Source organism: Phlebotomus argentipes, unplaced genomic scaffold (genome assembly GCF_947086385.1).
Source record: "Phlebotomus argentipes unplaced genomic scaffold, Phlebotomus argentipes genome assembly scaffold_4, whole genome shotgun sequence".
NCBI lineage: Eukaryota > Metazoa > Arthropoda > Insecta > Diptera > Psychodidae > Phlebotomus > Phlebotomus argentipes.
Genome location: NW_026776174.1, coordinates 8388218 through 8407948, shown reverse-complemented (window position 1 = coordinate 8407948; position 19731 = coordinate 8388218). Strand labels below are relative to the sequence as shown.

Sequence of the window (19731 nt, the reverse complement as noted above, 5' to 3'; positions counted from 1 at the left end):
CCAAAACCCACCCCGCGCGCCACTCAACACTTTGGGTGCACATGGCTGTGTGAATCCGTTTGTTTATTTGCCATTTCAAACATCTCTCTCCCAGTGTCGAATGCACACGTATTTCGGATTTTTGCATGCAAATGATTGTTGGACAATGCATTATATTGTATTTAATTATAATTGAAAATTGTCACACACCACGAGAATAAACTCTACTCACTCTCTATCCTTTTCTCTCGCAGCATCCCTCAATATAAAACAACAAATGAACCTCTAGCTAGGATTTCGTGTGTATCTATTGCACCTCAAATTGCAATTTTAGTCTCTCTCTCTGCCTCATATTCAATATTCCAGGCATGGGGTCAAGCAGAGCTCTCGCTGACCAAAATCCCAACAATATCCACGTTTAATTCCGCCCACCTTGTTATTTGTAAACCCATCATCCCAGCTTTTTCTACACTCTCTCCCCCGTCAATGCAATTTCATACCTCCCCGAAACATAAACCACTTTACATAAAACACTTTCCCAACGAGTCGAATTTATTGCCACTCTCTGCCGCTTTTTTGCCTATATACTGTCGTGTATCAAAAAATATTGTTGAAATGGTGAATTTATTGTTATCTGGGTATTTAATATTCTTCCTACTCTCTTAATCCCGGCCCGTCAATGGCATATTGTCATCAAATAATTCCCATCCCCAAATATGTGAAATAAATCGATTTCACATAAATATCAAACTTGATTAATTAGGCAGGAAAAATTCTCCATACATTTAGCATTGTGGCTACAGTTATAAAAGTTTTGCGAAAGAAAGCTTAAAGGTATTTAATGAGACATTAAATTCCACTACAAAAGCATATTGTTGCCAATCTCACTTCAATTCACCGCCCAGGGCGAAATCATGCATCCATTTCTACGGAATTGCAAGACCATTCGCTCTGAATTGCATTAATTTCACTAATTAGTCATTGTCCCAATTATTCTAAGATAAATCTTCAGCACGTGTGTCATAGTTTATAAGCATTCTTTCTCCACACTTTTGCCACAATTTTTCTCTCTCTCTGTCTATCGTTCGGTCGTCTTTCCAATCGTTCCAATCCCATTTTAATTTCATTCAAGTGAAAATGACATTTGCATAGAAATTGCGTGACATCAAGACAACACACTCGCAATGCCTTTTCTCACCCAATTGAGTCTCAACTCACACCTCCTCTCTCTCTCGTCTCACCCTCCAATATTTACTATCTTCGATAACCCAATTATCTCGAAATTGTATTGAGTAAATTGGGAGACACCATAACACACTGTATGCATCACTTCTCCATCAATTTCCCGTGAAGACATTCCACTTTCTGGAGTGTGGTCTTCGATGGTGTTAATTTGAATTGAAGATTTTCGCACTGTTGACAAGAAAATCCACTTGTCTGATTGATTTTCCTTCATGTCCCCGCCTTTCTCTATTGCAGTCTGTGAAATTTTATTATTCTTCCAACACTTACGTGTGTGACTACTTTTTTGCCATTCGTGCTGAGTATACCCCGAAAAGGCATCTACCCATACACATTTCCTCACTACATAATACCACTTCTCCAAAAGGGCTTTCCACTAATTCCTATTTGTCAAATGAAAACCTGATTAAATATTCTGTGAAAATCTCAACCAAATGTTCGTCAGTAACTCTAAATCACAGAGATAAAGTCTGGAGTACTCAATAAAACTCATTACTTATCAACCCTTATCGCTCCCCCATACACTATGATCAGTTGCACGTGCTGCAAATTGTATCAGTGAAACCAATTTAATTGGGGACGAGTCTCCTTCAAATGACTAGAGACTGTCGAAAGAGACGGAAATTAAATTAAAATATGCACAAACCAAAGTGAAATGTTTGCGAAATAATCCCACTTCTTTTCCCTCAACCAATTTCTTCTTCCTCATCTGCCCATGAGTGCTCTTCTGAATCCAACCCAGATTGGAATCATGTGGAATAAAAAAAAGAAGATCATCATGTCTTCTTCTCTTCAACATATTTCCCACTTTTGTGTATTCATTTTCATTAGTCACTCTACGAGAGGTCTTCATTACCCATTAATTGACTTTCTTACCACGATCATCTTGCGTACCATCGAGAGATGATGTTACATAAAGAAGATGGAAATGGACACCCATCAAACATGCATAATTCTCGTGCTAATTTGCCGAAAGACTAATTAACAAACGCACCATAAATTTCTTCTTACATCTCACACATCCCATCCATCCAGAGACGCTTTCTGTGATAAATTGAATTAAATCACTCCCCATGTGCGCCAGCAGATTTATACATAAATGGAGAGCACTGAAAGTATTTGCCTATATATGCCCCCGAGATACACATTCACCTATTATGTCCACCTTCGTTCTCTCTCTCTCGTGCATTGTAAAATTGCGCTTTTCATCTTGATCGATTGCATTCCACCGCATTATGTTTGGCTTCTTTCAATGCAGCCATACAGAGAGACACCAATAGTAAATGAGATGCATTTGGAATTCTATGGGTTGTGAGACCACAAAATGCTGGCTGATATTTAGAGCCGGTGATTCATTATGCAGAAATATCAATGTTAATTGAGTTGATCTTTGAAATGACACTTTTTGCCAGCCAATAGAGACGGCTCAATCTTTTTTTTCTGTCGCTGCCAATATTTTCACACAGCAACAGTTTCAGCCAGATTTTTTTTTTCCTATAAACTAGTCAAGCATAATCCTAAAAGTTTGTCTATACAACAACAGCATCACTATGACATCGAGATGTAAACTAAGAAGAGAGACTTTTCAGGTGAAAGTGTAATGCAAGCAAATGAAATTCATAAGCAAATTTTGAACTGTATGCAACAAGTTTGTCTGAAATCCTACGTGCTTGTGTGTGCGGAAAGTTGGAAATGCGAGATAATAATGTATAAGCACAAGTAAGGCAATGCGAGCAATAATAGTAATATTATGTATTAAGTTAGATTTCCCGACTTTTGTGTAATCACATCTTATCCCATACACGGCACTGCGACAATTTCACCTTCAAACCATTCACCACGCGCACTCATCTTGCCACATTAACTCGTTCTTCAGCCGAGAAGAACAGGGAAAACAAAAGTACACAATGTGTGAACGCGTATAAATTTCATTTTCGCTTTGTCATGTGAAAAATAAGACATATTAGTAATTAAAGCATATAAAGATGGCAAGACAAAACACTTTCCATCAATTCCCTGGTGCGCTTCCTAATTGCACTTGGCTTTCTTCCCATCATTTTCATATCATTTCCCACTAATATTGCCACTCCATATATTTCTGACTCATTCTTCTCTCTTCGCGTCTTTTGGCCAAACAACCTTCACTCTCAATTTTATATAAATTCACTCTAAAAAGTCACTCTGTTACAGTTTGCAGTCGAATTAATTATGCTTCACTCATTTTTTTCCGCCTAAAATCTCATCGTCGAGAGGAAACGTGTGAGATGGCTTATAAAAGAGGGAAAAAAGAGACAAAAGAGAGCATCATTTGAAGATCAAATCTTTGACCATGAATGACGGACTGAATTTAATTAATAAATCCGTCCATAGATTGATTGCATCCTCTATATAAGTGAGATGAGAGCCGTTGCGAATTTCTCACTTTCGATTTAGAAGGAGATCCAGTACTGTTATAAGTTATGCCACACATGTCCAGCAGCTTTATTCCCTCAATCCTCCTCCTCCTTTGATTTCCCATTGCCCAACAATTCTCGCTTCATCCAATTTACCAAAGGTGTACGGCAATAAAATGCCATAAAGGTAATTTATATACTACCATCACGATAGATAAAGAAACTAATGACTGTGTTTAAAAAAAAAAAAGCTTCACACCTCAAATTAAATAACAATCTCACTGTCGGGTCGTTTTGTAAAATGATCACATTTCTCAATTCCACAAACGCTCACCGAAAATTTGCCAGTGAACATAAAAAATTGCGGAATTGATTTGGCTTTGATTGTACTTCGTGTGTCGTTGTTCTTCAGCAAATTTTTCAAGTTTCACGGGGTGTAGAGGAGAGTCAGTCTGTCAGCCAGCCAAAAAAATGACTGACTGGGGGAGAAGATGGTAAAAATTGGGAAACACGGAACAAAATACGTGACTAAATGGGAAGAGATACAGCACGGGCTTTTAAGCGAACTCACTCTCTCTCTCACTCTCTCTATCCACTTTGTCATATGCAGTAGATAAAAAAAAATAGTAGGTACTCTGAGAGTTGATAGAATTGCAGATGGCAAAAAAAATCACTCTCGTGTGATTTAATTTTGCAGGTGCAAATCTACCCATGGTTGTACGTGAAAAATGAGTTCTTTGTTATTAACCAAAGCCCACCAACCATTCCCCAATATTATCCTGAACATATATTCCAAATTCAACTTGCTCAATTTTCATCGTTATGCAAAGTTTTCACGTTTTCACTCCAAAGCCAATTTTTATCCTCAACTAAAATTTCACTTAATGAAATAATTTAATCAATCAATTTTTCTGCATTGAATTTTTATATTGGTCCATTTTTTTTACTGCTTAGTATTCTACAAAATACAACCATGTGAAAATTATACTTTGCATTTGGGCTTCCCCCTCCCCTTCCCCAACCCCTCTGAATTCCCACTTTATTCACGTGATTGGAAATTGAAAGAAAACACAATTTCCTCCATGAATTACCAACTAAAGTATAAAATGAGTGAGAAAAATCATCAATAGAGTATGTCTGTGGAAATAATTTATCGCTGTTATTTAGCTAAAAATTGAAATGCAATTTTTCGGTGGGAATTATTATTTAAAAAAAAATAGTTATGTGCGAGAGAGCGAAAATATTCCAAAATTATTCTCACTCCATTTATCTCATAATTTTGTTACATTACCGCAAAAAAGCATCACTCATCCCAAACATTAAAAAAAGGGGAAAGCAAGAGCTTTCTGTATGGCTGTGAAAATTGGTGGACACTTCACACCACAGCAGGTATAAATCAGCATTGAGAATAAATTTCACTGGCTAAGCTCAGTGTTGGGAATATATTATTTGGACACTCCACAATTCATTTCATCCCCCCATCGATTTATCTTACTGATCAACATTCTTATTGGCCATTAAAATTTCCGCAGAAGCAACACATTAGCACATATCGAAATTTAATGGTCGTATTGGCCTTTAGTCATACCCTGAGAAATTGCGTACGAACTATAATTCAAGGAATATTACCAGCCAATCCTCACAGCTGGACGAGGTATGAGTATGCTTCTCTTATGCAAAAGTATTAGAGGCAAGTCGGTGTGCAAAATACAGCACATTTATCTGAAATATTTCCCTCAGCAAGACACCATATTGTAAGGTTAGAGTTGTTCAGAACACTGGGTTTTAATAGATAAGGATCAAGTGTGAAATATAGGCTAAATTATCAAAATTTCCATCAATTCGGGGAGAACAATTAATAGAATTACAATAAAATAGGTAACTTTTCCTAATAATTCACATTTAAACTAACTCTACCTCAATAGTCATTGCCATTGTTGAGAGAATGACAATATATTGGATGCAAATATCGAAGGTGAAATAGTAGTAATTATTGATTTAAAACTTAGCATTATTTGCCAAAGATTTAACACAGATTTGGAGCATATTCCTGAAAATTAATTACTCTTGCATTTGCTGCTTTGAGATTGCATTTATGACTTCCAAAACTTCGTCATAACTTTTGCCTTCTCGGCATTGAAAGCCTTTATCCTTCAAGGATTCAAGTAATTTGCAAATTTTTCGCACTCTTGCATACCTTGACCTTCTCCACCACATTTTGGGTGGTCCAAAAAGTATAACACACGTGCAATTAGTCGTAAATTTTGCACATAAGGAAGCCAACAAAACAACCGTAGAAAAAAATCAATATACATATATCCTATTAAATTCCAGACAGTCTCTTTTGTGTGCCAAAAATGTGACTTTGCATATTTTTGATTGCCATTCATTGGACTTCTGTGTGTCTATTCGAATGTGTTCGAATAATATCTGTGAATATATTGAAATTCAAAAGACTGACATCATTTTCCTACTGCATTTTTCCATTTGGCGACAGAGAAACAATTAAAAAAAAACGTGAAACTCTCCAGCAAATTCCTTTTGAAGAAAACATCAGTGGATAAGTAGGAAAAATTCCCTCAATTAATCGTCAGCAAGTGAGAGTTGAACATTTAAAAAATGTCACTTTTCCATCTTGGAGGCAATGTGGAACAATATTCCCAATCTAGCCAATATACATTCTTGTCTTTTTACAACCAACTTCGTGACTATATCGACAAGATGTTATGACTGCGCTCTGCATATGCGTTCACTTGATTAACCAATTTTCTTCACTAGTATTACACACACTTTTTTCCTCTGTAATTTCATCTCTTCGCCTAATTGCCTCCATGGACACGTCAATTTCAAACTAAATGAGTTGAGAGAGAGAGAAAAAAAGAAATAGAAAATTTAAGAAATGATTCCAAGCACAGCTCTAACAGTAGTGATTTGAAAGAAACATCAATTCAAGAACAGATATCGCAAAGGAGAATGTCTTCTCTAGGGGATTAAACGAATCATTAGTCAATTTTTGTGGCTATTTTTTCCCCCTTTACGACCAACCCAATGGAAAGTGGATCATAACAGAAAATAGTCATCCATTAATAACCGCTAGAGAGTGAATGTTTCATCGAAACATGACACGAGTCATCATAACATGCCAATATATTTCATCTCACTATAAAATGTATCATCGACAATCTATAAGAGATGACAAGGAGTGAAAAGCGAACCACTTTTAATACATTGAAATATTCATTCGTGACCGGAATTGAGTCGATAAAAAAACTCCTGTAAAAAAATCACTTTCGTTTAATGCGATTTTATGGATGGAGAAAAAAGAAGTGCTTTTTTTATTTCAGCTCTTTTAAATTCTTCCTTTCCTCCCGCTTTTCTCTCTCTCTCTCTCTCATTATTCGCCCTCTTTTATACTGATTTACGCATTTTCGCAAATACGAACACCTTTTTCATTGCCACACAATTTTGCACGATTAATTTTACTGAGTAAAAAAAATATGACAAAAAAACTTTCATTTTTATTAATCCAACTGCCGGCAATTTTAACGCATGAATTGGTAATTTCCGTTTCTTTTCTTTGGACTCTTTTTTTACCATACTTGAAAATTCGCCTTTTTTCCACCGTTTATTTGGAAAGTGTCCACATTAGCATGGTCAAATTCAGGGTCAATATTTCCATTTACATAACATTATGTCTTTTTTGTTGTTGGCCAAAATGGAGGGAAAGAGATAATGAGCTGTAAATACTACTGCACTCAAATAGCAAACGCAGCAGTTAAGAGTACAGAGAAATACATTAATATTTATGTACTTTTGTAGTGTGAATATTTTCCCTTTCAAAATAACCGCAAAGTGTTGTGAATAGTTATTTCATTTCCCACCGTAAGCAATGAAGACCATCCGCCACAAAACGCCTTCAGAAAGTGTGGATTGAAATAAAATTTCAATCCATTTGTTGAATTTTTGCCCAACAATAAAATTCAATTTTATTGCACAAGATGACTTTATGCCGACCATCCTTCCAAACCCATTCAAATGCCCAAGTGAGAAATTTCAAAGTTTTCACTGTGGCGACAATAATTGCTGAATTAAGGCAGAAAAATTGGATACAAAACCTTCACTATTCCTATCTTAAATAATATACAATCGAGATCGTGGTTTATTTGAGTTATCTAATAGTTCAAAAACCCTGCCAAAAGACTAAGAAAAAAAGGCATTCCCCATTGAAATGCTGATGTCTCGCAATTGGACTTTCAAAAAAATGAGTGGAAAACCTAAATCTCGATTAATAGTTTTGAGAGACAGAGTAAAATGACTACCAGAAATATACGTCTTCACAATATCACACAACACTTCAGCAGCCTTTTATGCAATCCATTTATCATAGTGTTGTTGAATCCATCATAAAAATTCTTCAATCACCTACTGAAACACCCATATTAAGTCATTGATCTCAGTAGAGCATCGAAAATTCCTTTCGGAAAGTGAAGTAAGCTTTTCCACACGCTGCATTCTCTTGTCTTTCCATTTTCACCCAATTTCTCAAGATCGCTAAATTTGCAGTTGGCGTTCACGGTGATTGTGTGTCATTTGATGATTGATCGCAAGAAATATGGCTTCACGAAGTGAAATTGACGTTTATACTGAACCAAGTAAATCATCAGCACAATCGGCAAATCCAAGATACACCTATTTTCTGGGCAAGACAATCGGGAAGGGTGAATATGGGACAGTTGTGCATGCCAAAATGTTTGCGAAACACCAGCAAATCCATAAAGTGATGGATCTCGCATGCAAAATCGTTGATCTTAAGACAACACCAACATCTTACGCGGATCACTTTTTCACGCGTGAACTCAAAATTCTGTCTCAAATTCAGCACGCCAACATCATTGAGACAGTCAAGATCTTCAGACAAGACAGTCGCATCTATATTTTCATGAAGTACGCCGAAAATGGTGATTTGCTGGATTATATCAAGAAGAACAATCACTTGACGGAGATTCATGCTCTCCGCTGGTTCCTGCAGATGCTCGAGGCCATTGACTACCTGCACAGTATCGATATTGCCCATCGCGATCTCAAGTGTGAAAATATCTTAATTTCTCGCGCAATGAATGTGAAGATCACGGACTTTGGCTTTGCACGCTACACAATTGCGCCAACAAATGCACTCTCAAAGACCTTCTGCGGCTCTGCCGCCTACGCAGCTCCTGAGGTCATTGTCAATACACCGTACGATCCTAAGAAATCCGACGCCTGGTCCCTGGGAGTGATTCTCTTCATCATGCTCACGGGATCAATGCCCTTCCGGGATGAAAATCTCAGAAGATTGCTCGAAGCTCAGCGTAAGAAGGCATACAAATACGACAAGGAAATATTCCGTGGCATTTCAATGAAGAGCAAAACACTAATTGATAATCTTCTCGAGGTCAATCCCTTCATTCGATGGACAATCAAGCAAACACTCACATTTCAGAAACACTTCTAATTTGTCATAGACTATAGAAAAGAGAAAATTGAAAATAAATTGTCATTTTTAGCCACAAATGCCATCGCAGTGTCACATTTTGGAGAGACTGAGGGTGATGCAGAGCTCTTTGCCAATCAGACGGAGCGACAGAAGCGCCTAATCCCCTACATGACCTTCTACATACCCACCAACAATGAGTACCATCAGCCACAAAATCAACAGCAGTACGCCCTGATGCCCGTGGTAACATCCCATCCATTCGCTGTCAATTAACCCTCTTTTGCCACCCCCTCATGAATTATATCATCCCGTTTCTCAAAACAGCCAAAACTCCAGCAGATGAAACACATTCTGGCAATCGTGAAGCAGCAGCCACAGGGACAATTGCTGGCCACGACGGGTCCCACGGGTGGTACAGCACCATCTCAACCGCATCGACCGATGCCGTTCAGTAATCCTCCGAAATATCATCAGAATTACCAGGAGCAGCGGCCGCAATTAACACTGCTCTACAACATTCGAAATCCATCATCGACGCCAAAACACCACCAACAACCGCATCAATATATGACCATGACCCACCAAAACTACCACAATTCCGAGGTAAAAGTGTCACAAATAAAATTGTCTCAAAATTCAATTGGAGTTGAAAATTTGAAATCATTCTTTTTCTCTATATCTCACCCCCCTCTTGTTTGATCCATTGCAGAATCATCCATTTATTCCACTACCACAGCAGCAGAAGACCAAAATTACACCATTTCTCCCATCAAATAAACTTCCTGGCTACTTTACGCCAATGCTTGGCAATCCACAAGGAAAGAATACGAAAAACTTCAACTCTGATCCAATTGTAACGTTCACTATGCAGCCACAATTGAATCAATTCCCCTCAACAACACTCAGGTAAGGTTGAGATGGTGAGCAAACACGTGTTTTTATGTGCTTGTGTGCTTCTCACGCGAGGACATATATATAAAAAAAGGGTGGTGGAGTTGAAATAAAAGCCCCTTCATCAATCTTTCACAGACCAATCTATGCTGGAGCCGATGAGCAGGAGCGCCAGAAGTACGTGACTTTCCTCTCGCCACATCAGAATCTCTACACCGTGATAAAATCCACTGCATCGCCCACACTCACGACACCGTCAATCAATTACGATGACGGCAATGATTTGGAGGCGAGAGATGGACCATATTCTCAGGAGCCACGAACCTCCACCTATCCCACCGAGTCGCCCATCGTGAAGCAGAATCTGCTGTACATATCGCAGAAGCCCAAGCAGCACCTTGTCACTCACAAGGGTAACTACGGTGGCTTCATACCCGTGAGCGTCAGCACAACAACACTCCGGCCACCCACCTCACCCACACCCGCCGCTGTCCACATTTTGACTGCTGGCGGAAAGACATTGCTGAAAAGCACCAAAGCCACTCTCATACACGAGCCACCATCAGCCCCATCAGGTCACGATTTATCGAGCACTCAAACACCACCGCGGCAGCATCTCACCGAGACCACTCAACTCCAGCAGCCGCCACACCTCACCACATACCATCCCACATTCATCCGCCACAAGTACCCAGAGCCCCACAAGATCTACGACTCCTACCACCAGGAGCAGTACATGCCCAGCTCGCCGGCCCCCCCGCGACTCCCCATTCGCACCACAGAGCGTCCCGTGATCACCAAGAGCGACTTCCAGTCCAAATCCCTGGGCGAGTTGCTCAAGAAGCTGCAAGACAGCAATCAATTGCCACAGACCCTCACGTCAGAGAACATTGATAATTCCATTCGGACACTCATAAAAATCCTCAACAACCTCAAGCAGGAGCAGAATGTGGCCGTGGAACCAGCACAGCATCAAACAGAAGACGATGATGAATATGAGGACGATTACAGTGAGGAGGCACGGCCTGAGGATGAGGAATTGGGTGAGTGCAGATTCTCATAAAAGCCAAAAAAAAAACTCCCAATGCAATTGCAATCTTCCCTTGCAGTCGGACCCAATTCAGGACGTCCGGGCATTGACTTTCCCAATCTCTCGGAGATTCCCCAGACAAGCTTCAGCTGCAAGGAGCAACGCTACAAGGGCTTCTTCGGTGATCCGGAAACCAATTGCCAAGTCTGGCACTATTGCGACCTCAACGGTGGACAAGCGTCTTTCCTCTGTCCCAACGGAACAATATTCAGTCAAGTACGTTCTGAAAATTGCCTTTATAAGAGCCATGAATTAATAAGTGATTTTTTTTATTCTCTTGTTGCGCCCCACTAAATAGGTCGCTCTCACGTGTGACTGGTGGTTCAATGTCAAGTGTTCAACAACAGCTCAACTCTATGTGCTGAATGAGCGGCTCTACAAGTACATTTTGCCATTTACACCCAAGTTCCCCGAAGACTACAGTGGGCCACTTGTTGATAAGTACGTGTAATTGCAATTATGTCAGATTGAGTGGAATTTATAGAGTTAATCCCGAATATTACACTTTCCGGGTGCAAAAATTACTCAACATATTCCATGTGGGGATAAATCATTCCTAAACACATTGTTTATCCACCTAATTAAACATCTGAATCTTTCCAACAAATCTCTTCGGAAATCTCCAATTGACAATTAGCCAAATTAGTCGAAATCAAATGAAAGTGTTGTGCCATTGAGGCAAAAATGTGCATTGAATTGTTTCCCTCTTGCAGATACTTGGCTATTAAATTCCAAGAAATGGAGGATAAAATGCGAAAGCAGAAGCAAAAGGGAAAACACGAGAGTGAACCAGATGCCGATTCAATAACGGGCGGTGAGGACTCAATGGATTCCGACACAGACACAGGAACTGTGGATACATCGGAAAATGAGACGGAGGATGAGGAGGCACACCAACCAATTCCATACACCAGCACAGTGATAGCGGCAAAACCCACCCCAGCCACAGTCACAATTATTCCCGCCCCCCACAAGATGCGCACCATCGTGGAGAGTGAGCGAGCCGAAGTGGTGGAAATCAAATCGGACGGCAATTCTGGCCATCTGCATCCCTCGCACGCCTATCAGTAGAATCCACCTCTCTCGTCCTAGTTGCTTAGAATCGCCCGAGAGACCGTCTGTCTCTCATTACCTAATTTATTGCTCTTTTTTTCGCCTTACCTTCCCTCTTTAGACATCATTAGACGATTTAGTTAATGGATAATTGCGTGAAATGGAGAGGAAGATGCATTTTTTTCCTCCAAGGCCGGCGGTGCATTAGAAGAAAAAAAAAAAGAAAATTCTTGCAATTCTAGTCAGAGTTTTTGGAAAAAAAGCAAGCGTGAGGTTTGAAAAAATGTTCTATGTAGAAGTGTAAGTGGTTCATCGTTTTGTATAATGTGAGAATTGTATTATTAATGTTTAGTCTCCCCCATCATTGCATCCCATCAAGAAAGTGTCTATAAGGCAAATATATTGAAATCTCTTTTCTACCATGAATTTTGCCACAATAAAATATCATACAAATAATCAAAATACAGTGTGTTTTGACTCACCTTGATGGACAATTCGTTGAGCTGCTCAAGCTGATTCAGCAGTGCAATGTACGCGGGGATTTCCTTCAGCGTGTTAACGTTCCTCTCGTAGAGATGCTTGATATCGTGAAGGAGGTGGGAATGGCATTTGCATTCACTGCAAATAGCCTTGTTGCAGGTCTCGCAGTAGAAGTTAACTTGCTGCCCGGGCGCACAATCGCAGGGCCCCGGAATGTGCTGGAACACTTTAGTGGTGGTGACTGAAGAGAGTCCTCAAACGAATGCTTAGTAAGTGAAATTTGAGTCGACTGAATTGAGTAGGCTGAAAAATATTACCGAGTTCGAGCGTCTGATGGGATCTGAGCACTTTGGAGAAGTGGTGAATCTTCTTGAAGCACTCATGACAGTACAGGGAGTCGCATTGGAGGCATCTGCGATCTGCCACGGGATTTGAGCACTCACCACAGAGCGAACTGGACGCCGAAGGGGCGTGAATGGTGTTCGCATTGTCACCAAACTGTGTAACATGCTTCACCAGTCCCAGAATGTAGAAGTTGCACTCGAATTGATCGCTGGTCTTCCTACAGAAATGAGAGAGAGATTGACTGTGGCCAACCGAAAGGGCATTTCCGGAGCATTGATAGAGTTATTAACATACTTCTTGTTTAGGGGAATGATTGCATCGCAAGTTGGGCACTTCATGAAGCGATTCGGTTTTGCCTGACACAGACATGTCTCGCAAATTGTGTGGTTACACAATAGCAACACTGGCAATCGCTGATTGTATCCTGCGAAATATCATACATGTCCGGACGTGTTAATCCGCAGAATTGACAAAAAATGCAACTCTCCCACTTACGCTCAGAGCTGCCGGGGAAGCTGTAGGTCTGCTGACAAATTTGGCACCTCGGCAGCATACGTGCCACCTTAATGTTGCTGTCCGAGCCAGAAAGGATAGCCGCGGAGGCAATAGAGTCATTGGAATTCTCCATCGCTTCCTGGGAAATCACTGAACGAGTGTGAAAAGTGCGGCGTTGCATCTTGTAAGTGGGGTTAGATGTCCCACTCATATGAATTCTTGGAAATCTCTTGAAAAACTTCTTACCTCTCCAATCCTTCAATGGCATTCGCAGAACTGATACTTTCTCTCGCTCTTGCACACGGAAAATGAGTTCTTACCTTCAATATTCACTGATTTTTCACGATAATAGAGAGAGCCTGAAACTCACAGCGCACAAAACCATGGGGAAAATTGGCCATGCTCTGCATTACCGACACGCGTTTATTTCATATTTAAAACTTACAGCAAACGGAAACTTGGAGTTTTGGGGGGATATTTTGCCTCAAAATTGCTAAAGATGAGTTAATCAGCCGAACATGGAATTGTGAAGACCCTCAAGCTCCTCCTCTCGCTCCTTCTGGCGCTGTAGGAATTTTTTCCGCTCCTCATACTCGGCATCGTCGGTTTTCAGCTCGTACCGACACAACGGACAGGAGTTGGTCTTGGAATGTCCAGGAGAAAGCGCATTAGTACCTATTCCAGGAAGTTGGAGACTACAGTTTGTTCTCACCTGATTCAGCCAGGGCAAGATGCAGGCCTGGTGGAATTCATGAGAGCAGGGCAGAACCTTGAAAATGTCCGGATGGTCAGAATTGGGCTTCAGACAGATGGCACAGCTCTCGTCCTCCGGCGTGGGCATTCTCTCCTGCAGATTTCTGACCACCTCCTTGGATGCCGGAGGCGCCAGTCTCCCACCCTGCAGCATCTCATCGGGGAAAAAGCCGTGATCCAGCAACGCACGCACCATCAGCATCGTCTGATGGCGCTGTGTCTGATCCAGCGCCACCGGCTCCCAGCCCATCTCCTCAAAGTAGTCCGCCATGCTGCAAGGAAGAGGAACAGACTCAAGGCTTTCTCTTCACATTTTATTTGCTCATCAAACTATGCCTAACATTCGTGATGCTTCCGTTCCGCCTGGAGCGCCAGGCTTCTCTTCTTATCGCCAGCCGCGCAATTGATGGTCTTGTGACTGATTCATGGGCTTGACAGCCGAGGAAGTCGTGTGATCGCAACTATTTAATTGCATTATTAATTGATGAATGAGTTTCTCACTCTTTGATCCCACCTCGAGGCCTGAGAGCGAGTCAGAATATTGTAGTCAGCCGAGTTGAAAAGGTTCTGGATTTAAGATGAAAAATCCCACCATTAAATCTGCTTCATTTTTTCTCACACATTCTCGCGTGTACAGCGAAATTGACGTAAGAGCGCTTCAGAGAGAAGATAATTGAATAGCAAATCAACTTAATCGATTATCTAGAAAATCCACTCAACTCTCGTCTCACAAATAATTGCTCAAGACATTTTTTGCTCTCACTGAGCGCACGAGCGCGAAAAATTCAGGTAATTCGAACTTATTATCACCTCACGTGCCCTTTTTCGCCTCGAGCCACATTTCGAGTGAATATTTGCTTGTCTGTAAATGCGCTTCAATTCAATTAGCCTCTCGCGGGAAAGTCCCCAAGTTTCAGCCATTTAGAGAAAATGCGGTGCTGATTAGAAGAATTTGGGATGGCGCACAAGGTCAACTGATAGCCCGCATGCTTGATATGGGAATTTGTGTAGAACTTTCTGGACAATATTTACACCCAAATTGACTTTAGAGCGCCGCGAGCAGAGAAATTTCTCTGCCAAACGCGCGCGCCTCCAGAATAAATTGATCAAATGACTTCGATTGGCCACAATTCATTTGATGGGCGACGCATTCTTTTTTTTCCAACTCCGCCGCCACCAAAGAAGTCATGTTGACGGCAAAATCGATGAATATTAATTACAATGGGGTCGATTTTATGTCCCCCCACAACGACTTCCACACCCAAGCATGTGCTCACAAGACCATAAATTTGCTAGGCAAATAAATACAAGAACATCGCCGTTCTTTCTTCTCTCATCTCAAAAATTGATTTTGCAAAATAATATCAAACACATCTTAATAAACATAACAATTTTTCTCCTTCACTTCACACACACACACACACACTTTTTCCCTCGTCAACTTCCAGCTCACAGAAAATTGCTGAATCGTCTACCAAGGCAAAAAGGTGGAATATATCGTCAAAGAGCAGAGACAAAAAAACTCATTTTTTTAATGCTGTCTGCAAGTAAATTAAAATAACATTCGTGTTGAGTTCCAATAAGGCCATTCATCACGTTCTGTGAGTGAAGAGACAAATCTTTCTTGCGCCTCCTAAACTTTCATGTGAAAATTGTAATTAAATATTTATGTTAATTGGCAATCATTTCAATGCTTGAAAACCCGCCTCGACAGAATCTCATTCTTGGGCGCGTTTGCAAAAATAATATAATTTATCGCAAAATTCATTCTCATTTCGATAAACATTTTGGCAAATTTTCATCCCTGTTGATTTACTGTCTCGCCACACTCTTACAAATCATTTCTTCTTTTTTTTGTATTCTTCTGCTGATTCTACGCCACACTTTGATAATTCTGACTCTCTTTTTCCTTACTTAATGTCGAAAAAAAATATAAAATCTGCAAAAACACATTTTTATTTGGGAGAAATTTCAAGAAAAAAAACACTGCAGAGAATCTTTACAGAATTGTAAATTGTTTTGGAATGCGATTCAGCACGAATCTAAGACAGTTAATCTCTCTCTCTCTCTCTCTCTTCAGGACTTTTTCTCACCACTTCCTCAATATTTGTAAAATGACTGTCCAACAAATTTGCCCAGTGATAAAGAGATTGAAGCGAGAATATCATATACTTGAAAGTGTATTTAATATTTTGATATATTTTTCTTGCGCTCACTACGATTATATGGGACTAAAAACCTCTCTGTTTCAATATAAATTTTCTATAAATAAACGGCTCTTATATGACATTGCACTCATTCTATAATATACAATTTAAATATTAAGCCGACGTCACATTCGCGTATTTCTCACTTATCTTTGCCACCTCGCTCTCACTCTGTGCAAATAGACACAGATGGTGTGTATTTAGATGCTCCACGAGACGTGCCTCAAGTACATTGCATTGCAAATCCACTCTGCAATCGATTTAACATGCGTCTCTTGTCCTCTCCATTCACTACATCATCTTATTCCAGGTTAAGAATAACTACTAATCAACTTCTTTTTGCCTCTGCCTCTCTTCTCAACCTTGCTTTTTCCTCAGCTCTATCGCTCACTCTTTTTTTGCTCTCCTCTCTATCTCTTACTCTCTACACTGTGCAGTACAAAAATACACTTTGGATTTTCCCTCAGCATTCGCTCTGATTTCTCCTACACGGTTTCCGTTGAACTTGAAGCCGAACATGAGTCAAATGGCCAAAAGCTCAGTCGGGATTATAAATACACAATTGGTTTTTTTTTATTACTTATTTTGGGAGACATAGACTCTATTTTTTCCAGTGTTTCGGGGCCCATCCGTGAAAAGAGGCACACGCAATTCGTCAACTATGTTGAATATTATTTTATTTCTATATACTTATTAGTCCGTGACGGAAATCTGGGCATAGCCGATCAGGGACTTCTCGTCGGGCACCTCACTAGACCCATAGCCCGAGTTGAGGAGGAAGGTGACACTATTCGTCTGCTGACGACTGTCGATCAGCTTCTGCAGATTCGCCGCCATCACCACAATATCCCTGCTATCCACCAGGCCAGCGCCCACCAGCTCCGTCGCGATGCCCTCAGCCGAATCCTTTCCCACCGCGAACTCGAAGCGGATGTCGTTCAGCTCGCGATTGGGATTGCGCATCCGCAGCACCAAGTTCACGGGCGGCAAGTCGTCCAGTGGCGGCTCGGTGCGCTGCGACGTCTCGGACACCTCCTCGTGCTCGCTGTCAGAGGAGTCCACCAGCTCCAGACGATTCATGGGCCGATCCTCGTCCTCCGAGTCGCTGAACTGCTTGCTACTCGATCCACCGTTGTCCTCCTCCTCGCTGGACCACACCCACTCACCCGTCAGAGTCCGATGGAGACGACCCGACGTGCCGGGCTGCCGCTTGGCCGCCTTAATCACCCGCGTCTCCATGCTCGGCCCATTCGCGAGTAGGGTCTGGGTCAGGTACTTGCGGTCCTTGGCCTTCTTGAAGAACGGATGCTTGAGCAGCTCACTGGCCGTGGGCCGTTTCGACGGCTCCTTCTGCAGGCACTCCACGATCATCTTCCGGAAGGTCTTACCGTACGCCTTGTACTGATCCTTCTCGTCAGCGCCCGTGTCCAGCGTGGGCGGATCGTTCTGCAGCGTCAGCATCAGCACCTTCATGGGCGGGTACTTGTGATACGGCGCCGTGCCCGTGGCCATTTCAATGGCTGTGATGCCGAACGACCAGATGTCCGCCTTGAAGTCGTACCCGTGATCTTGCTCCATGACCTCGGGCGCCATCCAGCAGGGCGTGCCCACGAAAGTGTGGCGCACTTTCTGGCGCGACATATCTCTGCCCGTGGCCAGCCAGGCGCTCACCCCAAAGTCCGCGATCTGCACCGTCCCGTCGTCGCCCATGAGGATATTGCCGGCCTTGATGTCGCGGTGGATTTGGCCGTTGCTGTGGAAGTACTCCAGGCCCTTGAGCACCTCCTTCAGGACCGTGGCGATGGTGGCCTCGTCGAAGACGCCGTGGCGACAGTTGGTCGTCTTCATCTTGTGCTTGATGATGTCCAGCAAGCTGCCGCCCTCCAGCAGCCGCAGCACCAGCCACAACTCCTCGCGCACCACGAAGGACGTGTGGTACGTGACGACGTTCTCGTGATTGCAGCTCGACATGGCCTGAATCTCCTTCAGCAGCTCATCCATCGACGTGTTCCACTTCTCCAGGTTGATGCGCTTGATAGCGCACTTCTCGTTTCGGGGCACGCAGAAGGCGCCGTGCACGACGGCCGTGGCCCCCACTCCGATCACCTCCTTCAACTCGTAGTCATCCTTGCTGTTCGGCCAGCCCACAGTGGCCCCAGTGGACGCATTCAGGGATGCCGAGGACTGCACAGTGGGCAGCGGGGGCGCCGCCAGCTGGGCCGACGAGGCGGACGGGTTGGGAGCCCCTCCTGTGGACATTTCGCACTTTTCACTCTCAACACACACTCTACCCGTGAACTGCGACAACTCTCTCTCGGGTCACGCCACCAGAGCTACTTTCTCGCGTGCGATTTCTCCACCACTCGTGTGATATAACAGCGATAAAAATTGGGATCTTCTCAATTGCACACACTCCACAACTCATCTGACGTTTTAATTTTCATGCGACATAACCTCACTCGCGCTCACCTCCGGACACCCACTTTCCAGACACCACAATCTCCACAGTGACACAATTACCTGCCTATGATATCACCCACGCTGCTTATCGCGACACTTGGAGGGCAATTTACGTGAAATTCACTCCGATTGCAAAGCAATGTACACAAACACGGCCCCAATGGATTCACAGCAATGCTGTCAGTCGGGTAGGCGTTGTTGGGCGACGACTCGATTTGAACGCTGCGGCCGTTGGAATGGGGATTTCCCCAACCCACGATAATTTCACGCAAAATACTCAAAATCCGCTTCGCAATTGCATTGAATTTCGGCGCAATGGGAAGAGGCGTCGCGGGAAATATTTTTTTGCATATTATTTAGCTCTATCATCATTTTACCTTACATGTCCTATACGCATTGTATGTAAGGTGTGTAAGGCCTGACACGTTGTATGCAAGGATTTAAATTAATTATGAAATTGAACAGATATTTTATAAATGTGTAATAATATTGACATAAAATTCAATTTAAGTTGATGGTCGAAACCTTCACCAGACTGCAATGGGTGTTTGCTTGACAAATTATCCACCTTACCTCATGAACAATACAAGCTCTAAATCGCCCTATTGATTTTTGTCACACTTTTTGCTGTAATTATCAGGCGAGCCCATCTATGGCCAATCGATTGGCAATTTGGGGCACATTTTTCATCGACTACCCGCGGGAGAGAAGCGTGGAAATGCGAGGGCGGGTCATGAGTGAGTGATGACTGTTGAGAATGTGAACGTGTTTGCCTGGCAATGTCGCATAAATTGATGCAAAATGCACAGTAAGTGGTTATTTTCGATCAATTTTATGCATTCTTGCACGATTGGCATGACGGGAATTCCA

General features: G+C 42.1%; 3 protein-coding genes across 3 annotated transcripts in view; all 3 read right to left on the bottom strand.

Moving 5' to 3' along the window:
- LOC132258378 (uncharacterized) overlaps window positions 1–13811 on the bottom strand; it is a 45416-nt gene extending 31605 nt beyond the window's left edge. The window contains exons 1-5 of the mRNA XM_059755687.1: window positions 13688–13811; window positions 13442–13580; window positions 13241–13370; window positions 12919–13163; window positions 12604–12842 (exon numbers count right to left, since the gene is read on the bottom strand). Of these exons, the coding sequence (XP_059611670.1) occupies window positions 12604–12842; window positions 12919–13163; window positions 13241–13370; window positions 13442–13574 (747 nt within the window). The 5' untranslated portion in view covers window positions 13575–13580; window positions 13688–13811. The remainder of the gene's footprint in view (window positions 1–12603; window positions 12843–12918; window positions 13164–13240; window positions 13371–13441; window positions 13581–13687) is intronic.
- Window positions 13812–13838: 27 nt separating this feature from the next.
- LOC132258395 (E3 ubiquitin-protein ligase RNF181) lies at window positions 13839–19045 on the bottom strand. The gene is made up of 3 exons (XM_059755720.1): window positions 18922–19045; window positions 14154–14466; window positions 13839–14084 (listed from the first exon to the last, which is right to left on the bottom strand). The coding sequence occupies exons 2-3, from the start codon at window positions 14463–14465 to the stop codon at window positions 13950–13952; spliced, it is 447 nt and encodes a 148-aa protein (XP_059611703.1). The 5' UTR covers window position 14466; window positions 18922–19045; the 3' UTR covers window positions 13839–13949.
- LOC132258385 (STE20/SPS1-related proline-alanine-rich protein kinase) lies at window positions 14476–18769 on the bottom strand. The gene has a single exon (XM_059755698.1). The coding sequence runs from the start codon at window positions 18658–18660 to the stop codon at window positions 17095–17097; it is 1566 nt and encodes a 521-aa protein (XP_059611681.1). The 5' UTR covers window positions 18661–18769; the 3' UTR covers window positions 14476–17094.
- Window positions 19046–19731: the final 686 nt, after the last annotated feature.

Bases quoted from the DNA above. Each gene is read 5' to 3' on its own strand.
- LOC132258395 (XM_059755720.1), bottom strand. From the start codon at position 14,465: ATGGCGGACTACTTTGAGGAGATGGGCTGGGAGCCGGTGGCGCTGGAT. The intron at 14,085-14,153 runs GTGAGAACAAAC...GGACATTCCAAG, and splicing joins TCTTGCCCTGGCTGAATCAG to ACCAACTCCTGTCCGTTGTG.
- LOC132258385 (XM_059755698.1), bottom strand. From the start codon at position 18,660: ATGTCCACAGGAGGGGCTCCCAACCCGTCCGCCTCGTCGGCCCAGCTG.